General features: G+C 38.9%; 1 protein-coding gene across 3 annotated transcripts in view; it reads left to right on the top strand.

Moving 5' to 3' along the window:
- Window positions 1-18342, top strand: part of arhgap5 (Rho GTPase activating protein 5) — a 111140-nt gene extending 92798 nt beyond the window's left edge. For all 3 annotated transcript variants that reach the window (XM_007541131.2, XM_016665494.1, XM_016665495.1), the window contains 3 exons: window positions 9956-10087; window positions 12923-13028; window positions 15380-18342. In XM_007541131.2, the coding sequence (XP_007541193.1) occupies window positions 9956-10087; window positions 12923-13028; window positions 15380-15698 (557 nt within the window). In that variant the 3' untranslated portion in view covers window positions 15699-18342. The remainder of the gene's footprint in view (window positions 1-9955; window positions 10088-12922; window positions 13029-15379) is intronic.
- The last annotated feature ends 1022 nt before the right edge of the window (window positions 18343-19364 follow it).

Below are 19364 nucleotides of genomic sequence, written 5' to 3'. Positions count from 1 at the left end.
AGCCAATCAGAGTGGAAAAATATTCTTGTTTTGTGCCATTTTCTAGTTGTTAAATATTCCACAAAATGACCAGATAAAAGATGAACAACATGCCAGTTTAAACATTGATCCATTTGGAAAACGACTGAGCTCTGCAACATTAAAACATGGATAGAACTGTAACTACATTAATCATAACTCTTCTTCTCTTCAGTGTTTCTGTCTGTTTCTGGTGGTGCAGCTCTATGCTGCCTTCAGGAAAATGAGACATCAGAGTATCATCCATAAAATTTCACCCACATGGCATTTATTGTGCAAACTAGAGCTTTCAGGAGGGGCATCACTTATCATTTATTGTCACTCACCATCATTAATCTTCCCTCATCACCTGCTGCGCCACCTAATTGTCATGTTTCACATCATGTGTTGATTTTTCACTGTTCAGCGTCGGATTCTCTGTTTTTATGCCATAATTCACATCTAGTTCGACGCTCCGTTTTATGTCCCGCTTCTCCTGTTTCAGTTTTACGCGATGTGCATAAATTAATTATTAAAAATTAATTAATTTTTTTAATTATTATTTTTAACCCCCTAAGGTGCAGGGCAGTCGGGAAACGTATCGATGGGGAAAAGGCAGACTGACAAAAACCTTTCAAAACAACGGAAACAATTTCGGTATTCTGATTATTGAAATTTAAAAGTGCTGTGTTGTTCTATCACACCCGTTTCATACCGGACCACGTGCAGCTCCGGTGTTACTGCTATAAAATGAACGCTCTCTATCGTGGTATCACCATGGAGGGTTTTCTTTATTTAAATGGGTTCATTTTTCAGAGGGATACAAAGTCAGGGTATCATGATTTTAGTAATTACATGTTTATAAGAGCGATTTTCTGTTTTCCTTCCATGGAAGGGGACAGCCTTCAAACAGAAATAAAAAAAATAATACAAGTTGCTGCTTTGACATGATCACAGAACTGCCAAAACATATGTTCAAAAATACCAGACAAAGTGAATCACAGCAACGTCATTAGCTGGTTTAACGCTGAACTGATGGTGAAGCTACTAGTAGCAGGAGCGGAGCTACAAGCTACAAACACTGAATAGAAAAAGAGCTGCCATGGATACAGTTGCAGCCAAGCATGATTTAATGTTACACAATACAGTTTTAGCAAGTTGCTCAAAGTCTAAACTGGTATTGTTGTGCATTTAATGTGCATCTCCCTCATATTGTATATTTCAAATAGATATTCACAGAAACAGTAGCGAAATTTTAAACACTGTTTTTGTAACATGTTATAGCTTATTTTTTAGTTCATAGACATGGGTACTGCAGATCTGTCATTTCTTCCTTATCATTGATATTTTTTCTCATAATTTAATTAAAGATCTTTATTTTCCCATGAAGTGATCCTAATACTCAACCATAAGAGACAATGTAAAACAATTGTCTTGTATACTTTTACATCAGGAATGGGTTAAAGTCTTCACTCAAATGGAGACTATGAAAGTGTCACCAGTTAATCTTAAAGCGCTAAGTGTCTGTTAGATGGGTGCCGTTTGGTGTCCAGCCACCTGGGCACAAAATAATGGCTACAAGTCCAGTTAACTAATTTTAAAACGAGGCATTAATCAATGCTTTTCTAGAATCTACCTGTGACGCATGTGGCTAGAGTCAGCGTAAAGTCCTGACTGAATGAAAATCATTATAACCTATTTATGTCACGTTAACGAAGAACATCTGAAAAGTTACCAGGTTCATCAACTGCGGCAGCAATTTGGCTAGCCTGGAGAAACAGAGGAGCTGCATGAAACAGAGGAACTTGAGAAGCTGCAGAAAACAGTCAAAGATAAACCCAGTAAGGTTCATTTCCAGCCTGTTCCTGTCGACATCAGCCTCTCTACCGTTTATACAGGTGATGCTTACGACTTCAACACTGATTTTAAATGAACTCCCCCCTTGATTCATGAACCGAGTACTCGGAGTACTCGGAGTACTCGGAACTCAGGGACCGCTGGTACGAGTTTAGTTAGCACTTTCTTCTGATTCACTTTTTAGGCCAGTTTATTTTATTGTCTAAAAAATAATATTCACTTGCTGCCAATGTTTTGGAGGTAATATTTTTTGACAGGTTTGCCAGACAAACTTTAATTGTAAGAATATTGTCAGATTAACAAGTTGCACAGCTTTGCGTCTCCAGCCCAGAGATGTCTTAAGGTGCAAACGAAATAATGTGGCTTCCATTAAATGAGCAATGAATTAGTTTGCATGATATCAGAACTGTTTACATTTATTGATAAGTTTGCAGAACTTGTCAATCAATATAAGACTGAGAAAACGTAAAATAATCGTCAGTACTCTAACAATGCTGGGGCGATAGTACAAATTCTGATTGTTTAGTACAGTCTCTTGAAGTGTGATATATGTTAGTGATCTTTCAATATATTCTTCAATATTCCTTCATATACAAAGAATTATTATGTTTTGAAGAGATCTTAGAGAAAGTAGAGACATTTTCATATCCGTTTGTCGCGTTTTGATCAGGAAACGACACAGTCACCTAATTTTTTACGAACATCTGGGTTGAGGACCCTGTTTGACTGTCACCAGTTAATTCAAGTCTTAATGGGGCTCGTTTTGTTTTTAAGTTTATTTCCCCTTGTCAACAGCCTGTAAACTGTTCTCCAGTAGAGAACACACGGACAAATACTGTAGATATGGCTCATAGTCTATCTGATATTACAATGTAGGAACTTGTTATAATTCTGACTTCTCAATTTGGATATCACCACCAACTATAACATTGGCTGTTAACTTTATATCATTTAGATGACATGTTTTTGCAGTACAACTTATCGAGATTACTTTATATTCCTCTCTATTTGTACACATAAACACCACAAGCAATACCATCAGGAATGTGATTTAAATTTTATTAAATATGATGACACCTACCTCATTGTTTAGTGACATTTCCTGTGGGTAGTATCGCTTAAAAAACGTTCAGGAAGTGCGGTTGCTTTACAGGATCTGAGCCAACAACACACACTCGGCTAGAAGTGTTGAGCAACTCACACTACAGGTACTTGGGAGCCAATTCCTATGTTTTTCTGATCAGTGCTGGTTACAAAAAGCAGAAACTAGCCACTTAGGTTTACATTGCGATGTTCTATCAGATTACCATATGCTGTCAGAATAGCATGCATGCAGTGAATATGCATGCCTGTGCATGAGCATTAAGAAGTCCAACCTTCAGAGGAGTTGTCAGTTCAGCATACGCAACAAGTTATGACAAAAATAAGTCATTAAATTGTTTTCAATGATAGCTAGATAGATATACATGCGTTGTCGTGGTTTCAAAGTGTATTTAAAGCAGGGCCTAACTGCAGCTGCAGTCAACTACAACACACGTCCGTGTAAAACTCATTAACCTATTTAACCGCTAAGTCAGGATGCCATACAGCTGCAAAGTGTATGACGATCTACGTCATGATTCTATGTTGCTGATTAAATAAAATCATATGGTAATGACGTCTCTGACAGATATAGCCGTGAGTTCGTGCTAAGCTTATGACGATCTGACAGCGTATGCTGATCTGACAGAACACCGGCTATTGATGAGTTGGAATTAATTTATTCTGGTCAACCTGAATGTGAATGGGATTGTGGTAAGGTAAGGTAAGGTAATTTTATTTATATAGCACATTTTCAGCAACAAGGCAATTCAAAGTGCTCTACATGAGTTAAAAGGAAATACAAACAAAATAACAAACCAAAGGAAAAGAGGAACGGTCACATTAGGGCAGATGGCAACATTCAGACAAAACAAAGGGGCAAAACAAAGACATGAGTGAATGCGGTGACATCAAAAGGCCATGAAGCCAGGTGGCTGTGGTCCCTGGCATAGTCCGACAGAGGTGTTTGTTATCGAGGAATGATGTCCATAGGAGCGCTCAGCTCCACAGCTCCATGGAAACTGGAGGTGGTGAGGTGGGAAGGAGCGTTGTGTTTACATATCTTCAAGGAGATTAGAGATATGCAACCCTTCCAAGGCCACACGGGGAAAGCCAATTCATAAACAGAATGTCTTAGGTCGGGAAGTTTATACATTTCAATCTTCCCTAAAGTCTCTCCAATACATCTCAGTCCTCGTCTCTGTCCACACCAACAGTCTGAGTGTTTGCTAGTTCAGCCAAGTCCGTCACAAATTTGTCGATAATCCAGGAATCCACAAGCTCCAAACAGCAGAAATCCTGTCATTATGAATAAATCCAGGGTGAATCCCACTGGGTGTGTCCCTGCAGGACAAGAGGGCTCTCCTGTGCCCAGACTTCTCGTCGGAAATTTGATCAATTGCATTGAGAGATCGGTTGACCAGATCCATAATTTGTAGATTTGGATGATGTGCAAAGAAGGGCTCCAAAAATATAGAAAAAGACAGGACAAAAACAGAGCAAGCAGGGCAGGCATGGGCAGGGAGGGAGCAGAGGAAAAAAGCGTCCGCCTTCACCAAGAGCAAGAGAGAAAAGCTACTCATTGATCTGGTTATGCTCAAATGCAGTGTTTTCGAAGAACACTGAATGCTGCTCTGTAGAAAGTTGGTTTGAAACATAATTTCCACATGTGACATTAAACATGTATGTGTCAAATGGGATTTATAGTAAAGTTTTGCAAATAGTTTTGTCGCACAAGTAGCATTTTTCAGCAGGCATCGACACAGCCACCTACAATTTCGAAACATCTGCGGTGTGCATAGGTTTCAACCAGTTAATTTAGCCACCAGTTAATCCATAGCACCAGATCAATGACGGAATTTATAGATGTAACCTGGTTGTATTTCTCTTATGTTATAATTACAGAAAATGTCTTTTTTTATTATTTGTCTTGCTCCTTATCTGACTGAAACAACTTTGTCATTGTTTTAACCTTTTGTCATGTTGTCCTGTGGGAGAGGTGTGTGCTGTTTATTTTTCATCTAAATACATTCAGTTTATTTATAGATCTATTAAGTAAAATTTTTTATGTACTTTTGTTTTGTGTAAGACTTGGAGCGGGGAGCCTTTAAAATGGTTGTTTTCTGTTTGTTCTCATCAGATATGTTGTATACAAAAGGTTTATTTTGCATATTTGAAAGTTGTGAGACATGGTCCCTGCCGCCTTTTGTCATGTTGTCCTGCGGGAGAGGACTTGGAGCAGGCAACCTATTACACAGTTATTTTCTATATGTTGTTCTCGTCAGAATAAATCGAGAAACCATCCTTTTAAAGACAAACCATGTCACAGCCTGATCAATCAATAAAACCAGCAGAATGCAAAAAGGATCCGTTACATAGAGAACCTTTTGAGAGAGAAACTGGATCAGAAGCCGTCTTTTCCCTTCCAGATCTAGAACTCATCAGGCTTTAGATCTGCATCCCGGATTCACCATCAAGATCTATAGTGGCAAAATTTATGAGCTTCAGAGTGAAAGAAGAGATTATAAAGAAGGCATAGCAGAAGAAGGGATTCATGTAGGAGGGGAAGAAAGTTTTTCTGGATCATGACTATGCCCCGGAGGTGCTGTAGAAACGAAAGGAGTAGTGGAAGTGAAAAGAGTTCTGTGGGGGAAGAACATATGGTTCCAGATGCCATTCCCGGCGAGCCTGCGCGTGTTTCTACGAGGGAGATGCCTCGTAGAAACGCGCACTTCCTCAGCGCACTACAACATGGCTGAGGAAGCGACCAAAGACATGGCGGAGTGAAGGCTGCAGGTGGCGGTGACCAGGTCAGTGGAGAACAGCTTGGAGAATATCAGATGCCTAACTTGGAAGACCATCGGGGCCAAGAAAGGACAGACACCCAGAGATACAGTAAAAGGATACAAAGAATGACTGCATTGTTTTAAGAGAAGTCAAGGTAAGATTTAAGGACCACTGCCTTTTAAAAGAGGTATTTAAGATCTTTTAGTTTTTTTTGAATGGGTCTATTCAAGTTTGAGGGGAGAAACAAGGGGTTTAGTGAATGATCACTCGGGTCAAGTTAACAGAATTTTTTCCTGAGGGAATTTTTTCACTGGGGTCAGGGCATCTTCCCCTTTTTTGTGAACTTTAGAGCAGTGGAGTAAATATGAACAAAGCTGAATGTAACAGGCCTACTCCCTCTGGCAGGGAGAGGAAACCTTTTCGGGCAGGTTTTCCATCATGGCTCAAAAAGGGTCAAAATGGAGACCCCACTCTTGGAAGTTCTTTTGTTAGTCACAAGTTCATTAGTGAACTTTCTAAAATTGTTCAGTTGTGTGTTAATAATTAATTTATCTGTAGTCCTCCTCGCATCTGCATAGAACTCTGCGCTAGTTCATCGGTCAGTTGGACCGATCAATTGAACTTTTTTTTCCCTGTGCGCGGTCCGGACTTGCACTTTTACGAGGATTTTTTTTTATTCATTTATTTTTAAATTTTTTTGCGTGGTTTTGCTTCCCCGAAACGGACAGATCTTACTCTGCCACGCTCCTCCTGAGCGCCGCTCTTCTTCTGGACGCGGTAGGGTATCGTCTTCCAGCTCCATTTATTAAAACCGCAGAGTGAGTTAAGTTTAATCCTTCGCAGCCGCGTCCGCATTAGTTGTGCCGCGCACTGCGCGTGTTATGGTCTAATTAACTTTTGCACCTTTATTTATTTCCTCGAGATGAACTGCCGGCTTCTCTGTTTAGACTATAAATGGATTAATACAACATTGTATTATCTTTAGTTTTCTCTGGTCTGTAATGGAGACTGAAATTAAAGGCGCCATTTCAACCAAAGGTTTTTAATTAGCTTCTGAACCAGATGCGCTCCAAAGCTTCATGTCCATAACTCTTCAACACGCTGTCAGCTCCTGGTCAGCAAGACGCATTTAGTTCAGTGTCCATGAGATGATATTCAGAAAGGATTTTTAAAAATTATTAATTGATTTTAGTTGCCTCTGTGATTAACTTTTTGCGTAAAGTCTATAATGTCTGCCCATGTGCATCAGTCAAGGGTGTGAATTTTAACCTGTCAAATGACCGATGGGCTTCAATAACAAGTCAAATATGGAAATGGATCTGTCCTCCCTCTGGAATAGATTACATATGTATTAAAGGGCAAACAGGATCTGTTTGAGTTCATCTGGAATCCCTTCATTAAGTATGTCAAAGATCTGAACATCCCAGAAGACGGTACAAGTGACTGAAGAACATGTTAGCTGGAGTTCCCAAAGGCAATTCTATTAGAGGACATACACTGTTGAATTTAATATCTCAATATAAAGATGATATGTGGAATATGTGATGGGCTGCATTAGAACCAGGATGGTGAGAGGCATTTTGTTGATTTCTGTTTGTATTTTATTTTGGCCTGAACAGTACCACTTCTACTGCTGCCATGCAGAATGTTCAAGCTATTTGTCTAAACTGCAAAAATTTCTATAAAGATATTTTGAAAAAATAAAATAAAATAAAAAGATAAATTTACCATATTTATAGAGCGCACCTCACTATAACACACACCCACAAAGTTTTTTTTTTTTTTTTTAAAAAAGGTCCATAACAAACGTACATGTTTAAGCCACTCCGGGCTATAAACCACTGGTATCTCTGCCGCTCTCGGTTTTCCACAAGGACGCAGCAGAGGGCCTTAATCTCCTATTAAGGACGCAGCCCTGCGTGTCCAACGCCAAACCATGGATTCGTTCACGCCAAGCTGACGTGCAGCAGCTACCAATCTGTACTGCCAGATCAATAGCCCCAGTGGCGCAACTACACATTATTCAGGTGGATGCGAAAAAACATAAATCGCCCCCCCCATCCCCCTCTTCCCCGAAGGAAGGTTGAAGGAGCGTGGAAAACATACGCTTGCACAAAACATTTTTCCATCGTGCCTCCTGCTAGCATGACTTGTTCAAAATGAAAATCAACACTTTCTTCTTTGATTTCTAATTTTGACTTCCAATGATTCACTTTCTGCTAAAGAGCCCTCTGGTGGTTGATGAAAAATCCACAGAAAAGCTGCACCGGGCTATAAGCCGCATGGTTCAAAGTGTAGGAAAAAAATAGCGGCTTATAGTCCGAAACATACGACGATTGAGTTGGAATCTCAACTCACTTAGTTACGATGTTTATTTCAGCAAATGAATCGAAGGTGGGGAAGAAAATAATTTCTAAATTGTGCACAGGATTGGAAAATTTGAAGAAAAGCAATACAACATGCATAAAAGTAAGATGGGAAAAAGAGGCTCACTGTGGACTGTCACAGGAGAGCTGGGAGGACATATATGGGTAACAACGGAAAACATATTTTTCCCTTTCGTGGAGAGAGTTTGGCTGGGAGAATATTGTAAGATATTTCATTACACCAGCACAAAGAAAATACCAAGATACAAAATGTTGGAGGCAATGTGGAAAAGACACAGCAGGGTTTTATTTCACCATGAAGATCAGACTTTGTTGAATAATACTGTTGGTTTGGGGTATTCTATGGTGCTACAGACTGTAAATAGTTTGCTTACAGTTCATTTTCAGTGAGAAGAGATTTCAAATTGGCATGACCTGGAAGAGAACAACAGACAAGAAAACTGGATTTTGAATTTTTCTTTTCTTTTTTCGTTTTAATTAGTAAGTGTATGGGTAGATTGGGTAATATACAGAATAGCAAAATTGTTTTGTCCAATGCAGGTACAGAATGCATGTGCAGCTTCTCTTGGCAATGTAGAACATTTATAAAAAAAACAAAAAAGTTTGGATGAACACTTGTATGGAAAATAATTTTCAATAAAATTTGCAAATTACAAAACAAAACAAAACATGGAGGCAGAGGCACTTAGAATCTGTTCAGTCATTATTAGACCAAAGGCAGTTAGACTAATTTAAATCTAAATTGTTATATTTAGATAAATATATTGTTGAGTGGGACAACCAGGCTTCCTGACACACAGATAAAGAAAAATAGGCTCAATACTCCTCCTCTCCTTCTCTGCATGTGCCTGTGGCCAATCACGTGTGAAGATATGGGATCATACTATTATGAAACAGAGAGGGGGACAGACATGACAGACAGGTGAGTCCATCCTCTCAGTCAATAGACAGAGGGGATGCCATCCAGCATCTGGCTGAAGATTAAAGATATTATGCAACAATATATTATTTATTTTTGTCTATTAAAAGTTTGATTTAAATATTATACAAAAGTAAGAATGTCTGCTTTTATCAGGTACACCTTTCTAGTACCAGGTTGAACCCCATATTGCCTTCAGAACCGCCTTAATCCTTCGTGGCATAGATTCATCAAGGTACTGTAAGCATTCCTCAGAGTCTGGTCCATATTGACATGATAGCATCACACAGATGCTGCAGATTTGTCGGCTGCACATCCATGATACAAATTTCCCATTCCCTATTGGATTGAGATCTGGTGACTGTGAAGGCCATTCGAGTACAGTGAACTTATTGTCGTGTTCAAGAAACCAGTCTGAGATGATTCGTGCTTTATGACATGGCTCGTTGTCCTTCTGGAAATAGCCATCAGAGAATGGGTACACTGTGGTCATAAAGGGATGGAGATGGTCAGCAACAATACTCAGGTAGACTGTGACATTGACATGATGCTCAGTTGGTACTAATGGGCCCAAAGTGTGCCAGGAAAATATCACCCACACCATTGCACCACCACCAGCCTGAACTGTTGATACAAGGCAGGATGGATCCATGCCTTCATGTTGTTGATGCCAAATTCTGACCCTACCATCCGAATGTCGCAGCAGAAATAGAGACTCATCAGACCAGGCAATGTTTTTTCAATCTTCTATTGTCATATTTTAGTGAGCCCTAACCCTTTCCCCATTTATTATGATCGCCTTGAATGTCTGGCTTACACCTCCTTAAGTCGATAGATACAGTAAAGCCTTTTCTGGACAAGGCACTTCTCCATGTTGTGTTGCAAAGAATAAACCTTCTCTGCTGCTGTGTCATGTTTCTCTGTGCAGATCACAGCATTGATTTTGGAGAGATGGACCTGGCAGTGAATGCTGTTGCTGGAGCGCTGAAGGCTTTCTTTGCTGACCTGCCTGACCCTCTGATCCCCTACAGCCTGCACCCAGAGCTGGTGGAAGCTGCAAGTAAGAACCACCAGTACTCCATTAACAACAGACATTTCTGCCTACTACATTTCTGACTTCTCTCTTAAGGTTTAGAAGGTAGAAACCTGAAGGTCAAGCTTTTTATTGGATGTTTAAAGTTCAACAAACATTCAGAAATCCAGAGTGTGAAAAAAAAATCACACTACTTCATTGTTTGTAAAGTTGTGAAATGCAGCAGCTCTTGGATTAAACCAAACTCTATTCCTGTTAACATGAGGCAAAGTGAAAAGCTTGCTCTGCATCAGTTTTCCAATATATGTGATCCTAAAATGGATAAATCAAATAAGGATTATACTTGTCATGTTTTAATGTACAAGTATATTAAAACATATACTTTTTTAAGTATATGTTTACATATTTAAGTATATGTTTTAATATATACTTAAACACTTAAATCAACACTTCTGTTTATGTCACTGAAAAAAACAAACAAAATAAACATTTCTGAGCTAAATCTCAGAATTCAGACTTTTGTCTTTCAAATGGTGAGATTAAAGTGGATATATCATGCTTTTAAATCCTTCCTTTTTCCATGTAAATGATTCACTTATGGTGTATAAAAGTGGATCCATACCAACTGCCTACAATATGGACCGTAGTTTAACTATAGTATCCATGCATGCCAGATACCTTTTAAAATATTAAAGCTACCACGGTATGAATGAAGTAAACAAAGCCAAAACATAATTAAGGAGTTAGCTAATGGAGCATCAAGGACGTCACTGAATGCACTTGCATGTATTCCCCAAGGCAAAAATTTCAAAAACAAAACGCGATAATTAATTTCAAAACACGCAGTACAGTTATATCCTCAAGAAGGCAGCTAATAGCTAGCACACACTACTAACAGAAGCAGAAGCCTCAATGCTACTATCAAATCAATGCCCAATGTAGAGACAGGAGCTTCAAAAATGATCATGGAGATGCTGGTCTTTGTTTCTGTCCGTTTAATAAGTAAACCAAAGAAAAAAAAGTATCAGCTGAACAGATACTGCAGTGGACTGATCAGAGAAACAAAGGAAATAACAAAAAAAAACAGGAAAAAAAAGACAATAGTTGTCTGCTGAGACAACTATTGTTTAAAAAAAAACATCTCGCATTTCAATTTCCTGTTTCAAATAAAACTGTTAGTTAAAAATGTTATTTCAGTAAATTCTAAATATAATTAGCTGATATTCCCAAGTCAGTCTTGTAATCTGTATTAACTAATTATTCATTTATTTCCTATGAAATCTGTTGCTGGTTTTAAATCAAAATATTTCACAACAGCCAGGGCCTCAGGATCAACACAAAATGTATGTCTAAAGTAAGCTTTGCTGTCTTTTTAGCGTCATTTGGAGCTAATTGCTTTGCTGTATTCATTGTTTCCATAGAGAGAGGAAACTGATGCCTCCCTGTAACAGAATTTTGGGGAATCCCTCTTGATACTGGAAGAGGTCAGTATGTGCTCAACACATACTGACCACTGATTTTTCTTGGGTAAATTCCCAAGAAAAATAAAATTTAACCAGACATTTTGAAGAGGCTGTGATGCTGTGGGAGGATGTAAGAAATTGTGTGCACTAATCAACACTAGAACTGAACAGCTGTTACCGGACCGGACACAGATTAAGTCTATTGTTACAACTAATTATGAATCCTTTTTTATACATTTTTTGCATACTTTGAGTGCCAAGGAGTGCAAAAAAAAAAATATTCTCTCCCAGTTCTGTGTAGATATCTTTATACTCATTTTGGGTTATATTTTTCAGTTTCTTAATTTTTCACTTTAATCTTTTTCTTATCTATGATGTCACCGTATTTGCTGTGGATTTGCTAAATGAGGTCATGGCTATTCAGTTTTGTAAATCCAACACTTATTTTCCTTGCAGCAATTTTGTAGTCCAAGTTCAGTTTTGCCAAGATTGCAAGTAAACAAGTCAAAATGTTTAGGGTTTGGTCTTCGTCCGGTGTCTGTTGTGGTTTTACATTTAATACCGGTATTCTAGCCCCATTAGCATTTAAAAGAGTTCCCAGCACTGCTTCTCCGATGTTTTTTCCAGTGTCTGTAGTTCTGTGTCCGGCCTGGTAACAGTTGCTTAGGATCTGGTCTTGGTCTGGACGTAAACGAGGCAGCAGTAGTGTCACTGATACTACTGCCACAGAACTCCTTTAGCATTCCAAAGACCTTCCAGTGATGTCTGTCTGTTTCTTGAGACATTTTTCACTCTCAAGCCGGGTTGTTCTGTCATAGGCGCTTTGTGGATAAAAACTGGCCACATGACATTTGTTTTTAGCTTGTGAAGGTAACACTCACCTGTTCAAGCCTTCATTAGTTTTGCTTGTACAAATGACTTCTGGAGGAAAATGTTGAGAACACAACATTTTCGGCTCTCTCCCACTGCGCTCTTAAAGCCAACAGTGTTGTAGTGTGGCATTTAGGCCAACATTTTCAACTAATCCTGGATCCCTTTAAGAGCTAAAAAAGTGGATTTTGCACGCATGATATGTCCCCTTTAAAGTTAGAAAAATAGTTATAAAAAAATTAATATCTGAAAATATATACATTAAAATATGCTTTTAATATGTAGCATTTTTCTTGGAAACTTATTTTTGTTTTATTTGTGAGATGCAGATGCATCAAAATATTAATTAAATAAACGCCATAAGTATTTCACTCTTTAATGAATAAATTATACTTAAGTATACTTAAGATATAAGTATAAGATTATACTTATATCTACACACACAAACAAGCTGTTTGTAAAATGTCAGTTTCCGTGCGTGCGTGCGTGCGTGCGTGCATGCATGATTGTGTGTGTGTGTGTCTGTTAGAACTCATGGACTACATTGAGCGGCTAGAGGTGTTGCGAGAGATTGTGAAGAAGTTTCCTCCCATAAACTACCAGATCTTCAAATACATAATGACACATCTGAACAGGTAAGAAAAGCTTCACACAGTGAGAAACACACAAAGAAATCAAGAGATGCAAACAATAACATGCTCTTAAGAAGCAAGCTCAGATTAAAGACCACAAATTAGACTAAGTTTGATTTTTATGCATCTACATTTCATAGAGATCCTCCGTATGGAACTTTAGCACCAGGTGTGAATCTAAACAAGTCAACTGGTCTGTGTCTTGTATCTTAATCACATCATCAGTGATTACATCAGCAGAATCGGCATCAACATCCTCTGAACATGTCCCAGAGGTGTCCTGGTTGTAACTGAACGTCAATGCTTGATTTTTAGCAGAAAGCCAGTAAGCTGCTGAAGGTTCAACTTTGGTCTTTTCCTCCTACTTTGCTGCCCCCTGATGGCGACCTTGGGGAAGTTTTTATCTGGCTCCATTTTCCATTTTCTTTCTCCTTCAGATCCTTTACCTGTTTCAAAATATTCCTATCTTTTTACCTAAGAATTTTTTTTAAAGAAACTTGACTCTATAATCATTCCATTTCTATGGGACTATAAAATGCACCGAATTAGTAAAACTCACCTTTGCAAGGCAAAATTGAAGGGCGGACTGGCCCTCCCAAACTTTTTATTTTACTATTACTCTTGTGTGCTTCGCACTATTACAATTTGGCTAGATCGCAATTTTACACAATCCAAGGCAATCATAATGGAAAAGGAAGACTGACTGCAGCCCTCATGAAATTGGTGCTCTTATTTTGTCACCAACAACTATAGACACCTCGGCATATAACAATAACTGTATCATCCACAGTACTATACGTATTTGGAAACAGATAAAATCCCAATTTGGCAATGAGTCTATATCCATCTTATTACCAATAGCAAAGAATCCCTCATTTGTCCCTTCCACTTTAGATTCAGGTTATGTAACCTGAATCTAAAGTGGAAGGGAAAGAGTTAGGTATCAGAACTATTGGTGACCTGTTGGTGGGTGGTAATGTTGATGCCTTGCAGCAAGAAGGTCTTGGATTCTTTGTGCATGCGTGGGTTCTCTCCAGGTACTCCATCTTCTTCCCACAGTCCAAAAACATGACTGTTAGGTTGATTGGTCTCTAAATTCTCCTTAGGTGTTGCCCTGCGAAGGACAACAAAGACCTGTGTTGTCCTTCGCAGGGCAACACAGGTCTTTATGTTGCCCTGCAAAGGACTGAGATTTTATGACTTGCCCTCTTGTGTAAAGTGTCAATGGTTATCTTTGACACTTTACACCAGGGTTGGGCTGCCACTGTGCAGCCCAAGAAAAAGCAAATAAAAATAATTCAGTTCCTGTATTTTCAATAGGAAAATAAATATTTTATTTCCCAAAGTACAACAACAGGATCCATTTAAGTGAAGCCTTGATCATTTCCACCAAAGTGAAGCTAAAAATCCTTTTAATATTATGTAAAACGCTCGTGCTCTTTCTGCTGCATCAATCAATACAGTGAGGATTGATTATTTAGTGATTTATAATTGGACAGCAAAACATAATAGATTTTTTACTGAATTTGAACCAGGTTGTTCTAAAACTTTGCAAGTCTGTTTATCGATTTTGATTTCTAAATTAGCAGAAGATTATTTCAACAATTGGTTAATATGATTAATGATTGTGGCTGTAAAAGTTTAAAGCTTTGTGTTAATTCATTTGCAAAAAGAAATTATGTATCTGAAAATAAATTAAAATATATTGTGTTATATATTGTGTGGAAAAGAAATTATGTAAGCCACACATGTGCAATCTCAATCAAAATTGGTGACATTTGACAGGCAAAAATCTTTCTGATTCCATAAATGATGAGCTTCCAGTGACTTCTCTCACTTCAGGGTGACACAGGAACACCTCTAGAATCTCCTAGAACAGTGTTTCTCAACCCTGGTCCTCACCGCCCCCCTGTCCTGCATGTTTTAGGTATTTCTATTCTGCCACACACCTGAATTGTATCTCTGGGTCATTAACAGGCTTCTGCAATACTTGATGGTCATGCAATCATTTGAATCAGCTGTTCTGGAATAGAGGCACATCTAAAACATGCAGAGCAGGGGGGCGGTGAGGACCAGGGTTGAGAAACACTTGTCTAGATCCCAGATATGTTTCTTATTATTTAATTAACATAGACATGAACATTATTCTGCACGACTTCTGCTGTTAAGTTTAGTGCAGTTTTCTTCTTATTGGATCATTATTACTTAGCTTTGAATTCTTGTTGGACCGTTTCCTGTGTCCCACTGTCACACTCATACATTTGGTACTAGCAGCAATTATTTGTGTATAAAATCTGATGGCTCGTACATGTTTATTCTAACGGTTGTGTTATGTGGATTTGTTCCCTGGTCAGGGTGAGCCAGCATAGCAAGACCACCCTGATGACAGCCGACAACCTGTCCATCTGCTTCTGGCCCACCCTCATGCGTCCTGACTTTGAGAACAGGGACACACTGTCCACCACGAAGCTCAACCAGGCCGTCATCGAGACATTCATCGTGCAGAGCGACTATTTCTTCCATGGGGGTGACGTGGCCGAGAGCTCCAGCAACGAGGGAACACCCCCACCACATTGCCACAACATGGTGGAGGCTCTTCTGCCCCTGCAGCTGCCCCCCCCTCTGCAGCCCCAGCAGATACAACACACGCTGCCCCCTGACCCCCTCATTTAACACACCAATAGGTATTCTGGGGCACCGGGAGTTCAGTATGTGCTTCCAGCTGCAAACATAGGGAGTTGCTGGAGGTGCTTCTTCTGATTCACATCAGTGGGTGGCTGATGGCAGTTCAACACATCATAGCTGTTCTTTTTTTTTCTCATATTCTTTCAGCTTTGGTTTCAGAGAGTGCTTGGTGGGATGTTGGACCAGTCCAGATCTGGGAGACGGATTCATTTTGGAAGCTCAGTCTGGATTATGGAATTGCACGTCACATTATGGATTGCATAATTTAGATCAAACTGAATACAGTGAGGAATGAGCTGATCTAGGCACATAATGCTAGTTCTTTATAGGAGTCAAACCTAGTTCCAGAGTTTTTCAACATATTTGGGGCAAAGACTCCATCTCTACCCTCATGGAAAAGCACACTAAATTTTTTTTGTCCTGTTACAGGCCCAGCCTCCTGATGCCATCTGGGCATTACAACTTATACTCTCATCTGAAAACCTGATGAGTGTATAATGATAATGACATACACACCAAGGGGATTCTAGTCTTCCTACAGATTCTGGCACAGGAAAACAGTTTCTGACTTAAAGTCATTTCGGGACATGTTTGAGTCCTCAACCTGTGAAACTAAAACAGGATTCTGAACTTTAAGCCCTGCACCTTTAATGTTTTCAGGAGGTGATGGGTTTTCAATACTAAACAATTCTTTTTCCACTACACAAGCCTAAAGGAACCCTTAAAGGACAGCCCATGCACGACTAGTGTCAATGGTCCATGTTGCAATTCATGTTGTTAGCTTGCTTTATCCTGTCATGTTTTTTTTATATTTTGGTAACATCTAATTTCTATCCATGTTGTGTGTCTGTGTGGGTGTGTGTTTGCTGTTGTGTAACAATGCTGATGTGTTGGATGATTTATCTGTACAAACTTACATGTGGTCGGCGTTCCGGCCTCTTCCGGGGAGGACGGGTACTGAAGACTGGTGTCACTCTGTCCAGGAGGACCAGGCTTAACTTCTCGTGCTCAGTTCTTCAGTTTCTTAAAGCGACAGCTCCCCGTGTCTTCTTGGCTTTGTCACCCTATTTCCTTAATTTCTTTATTTCTCTTCGTCAGAAAATGTGCATGTTTTTACCACTTTATGAAAAAAAGACAACTACTCAAAATTAAGTGAAAAACTTTAACATTATGAGTTAGGATCCCCACCACTTTATTTGATTTTTTAAGGGCAATATTTCAACAGAAAAAAAAAATCTCATTTGCATTACCTTTTTTGTTGTTCCTGGAGGAAATCACGTCTTTAATATCATATTTTTTTCTTAAATAGTTTCCCTAAATAGAGGAAAGAAGTATATAAGTCTATATATAAATATATGTCTCTGAGCAGCACAAGTTTCTTAAGTAAAAAACTACCATGGGGTACTGGATCCTAATCTGTCACAAGCTATGATCATACATGTTTATTATGGTGAATGTCATTTTTTTATTTCTGATGATGCGAATGTGAGTATGTGCACATTTGGGGTGAGTAAGGGAGGAAGGGTTGGGATGGGTGGTCATACTAGGTCAGTAGTAACTCAGAAAAAGAAAGGAAGAAGGTCTCAATCTTCATCTGTGATACTTAAACAACACATCTCCTTTCCCAGTTCTCTCCCTTCATCCTGTGAGTAAAATATTTCAGAAATCTACATCCTTGCCTGCCTTTGGCTACAGGATGATAAACATTTATTACAGCTTATTTTCTCAATCTTCTGTCCATCTTGAGGACAAATGTTTTTGCTGCTTGATATAGATATATTACTCTTTATTTTACAACTCAAAAAATTCTAAAATTGTATTATAAATCTGTTAGTTTTTTTTATTATTTCTTTAACATTTTCTGTAAAGAGTGCAATTTTGTGGTACTTTACCCTAACTCTACATTTCAAAGGGAAGCTTCTCATCCAAAAACAACCACTAATGCTTATGTCTGCAAGGATTTCCAACACTGATATTGCCATGGTTCTGTTTTTATGTAGCACATGGTTGCTCAACTGAGGTACAAAATGTCTTTGCAAGTAAGCAGTTTAACATTTATTGTTATTGGCCTATTTTCAATCTTAAGCATTTTTTTTGTTCCCCAACAAAACATCAAATTCTCCCAAAGTAGTTTCAGAGGTCTGGTTATCACTCCAGGTGGCTAATGAACACCTAGCAAGGTGTTCATCTTTTATCTCATCCAGTGATTGAGGGTGACTATAAAACATGCATTAAATCTAAAATATCTTTCTGTCCTTAGATATTTTTTGATTAGGAAAAATTCATTTATAGCAATTTTTTTTTCAGTTTTACCATTTTAAAATGTACAACTCATGTCCTTTATCTAGTTGATTTTGTTTTCCTACAGGATCATGATTCACGAGTCTTAGTTTGGATAATTGGTAGCCTGGTAAAAACCAGCCCCTTGTTCTAGGCCTCGCTTCATCCAGAGGGTCTGGACTCTCGACTATTGAGAAACTATTGCTACTTTGTTGAAGTTGTAAATTTTACCCAGTCGCTAATGTTTGGCCATGACGTGTGTGTAGCTTAATGGAATTTGCGTACGCTGTAAACAACACTAAGGGGAGTAGGGCCACGATATCTTTGCCAGCAATAAAATCTATTAAACATTCCTCTTGTTACGACTTTATTTGCTCAATATTTGGAAGCGTGGCCAACACGAACCGAATGACTTTGTTCACTGCCATTGCTAAACTACAACCCCAAGTTACTAACCTGAACACACCATTCATTAGTCTGAATTATAAAGTAGAAGTGACACATTAAATTTGCACAGATTTTCTTAACTCCTTCTCCTTCATCAAATCTTACTATAATGTTCAGAGTTGGATTGTTTTGATTCTTTTGCTCTTTCCTGAATGCCTTCACTATTGGTGTCTTCAGTACTTTCCTCATTTTCCCTTTTTCCTCTTTCTTTCAGTAGCTCGCTGCTTCTTACCACCCTTCCCCACCATCTCCCACTCTACTCCTTCCTTCCTCGTCACTACAATCCATACTATTATAGTCACTTCTTTCTAAATCTAACGTTGCCATGTTCTGATTTAAGTCGCATTTATCATCAAAAGTTCAGTTCCAAACCTTCTGTCTTCGCGCTACCGCAATCATACGTGGCTTCCAAAAATTCTCTCCGCTCGGCATCCTCCGACCGCTTTCCGTGAATCCGACGAAATTAGACCTGTCAGTCTGCGGTCAGGCTGCAGCTGAAACTATAGACATAATATATGTCTATGGCTGAAAACCCCCAGCCGCTAGTAAACAGCCAATCAGCATTCAGTATTCAAACGAGCCTCACGCGAGCGAGATCCCGCTCCCTGCTAGCCAACGATGGCGACTCAGAAAAAACTGTTACGGACTGAATATTATGTTCTTTGTGTGGGAAATGTTTGCGTTTTTGGTGTTAAATCCTGATACTTAACGCAGTGCCTGCTCTGTCAGCTATCGGATTTGTTGTTACTCGGTTGCTATGGCAACGGATCTGCGTGTAAAGCATACATTTGATCCAAACTAATTTTTCCAAGAAAATGAAAGAAGATGAACTAGGTGAGTTCCTGAGACAGTTTGAATTGTGTAAAAATGTTAATAATTCATCAAAGGGAAACTGCAAACTTCTGCAAAGGCTACCGGAATAGGGGC

This window comes from Poecilia formosa, unplaced genomic scaffold (genome assembly GCF_000485575.1).
Source record: "Poecilia formosa unplaced genomic scaffold, Poecilia_formosa-5.1.2 Scaffold591, whole genome shotgun sequence".
NCBI lineage: Eukaryota > Metazoa > Chordata > Actinopteri > Cyprinodontiformes > Poeciliidae > Poecilia > Poecilia formosa.
This window is presented reverse-complemented; position numbering and strand designations above follow the sequence as displayed.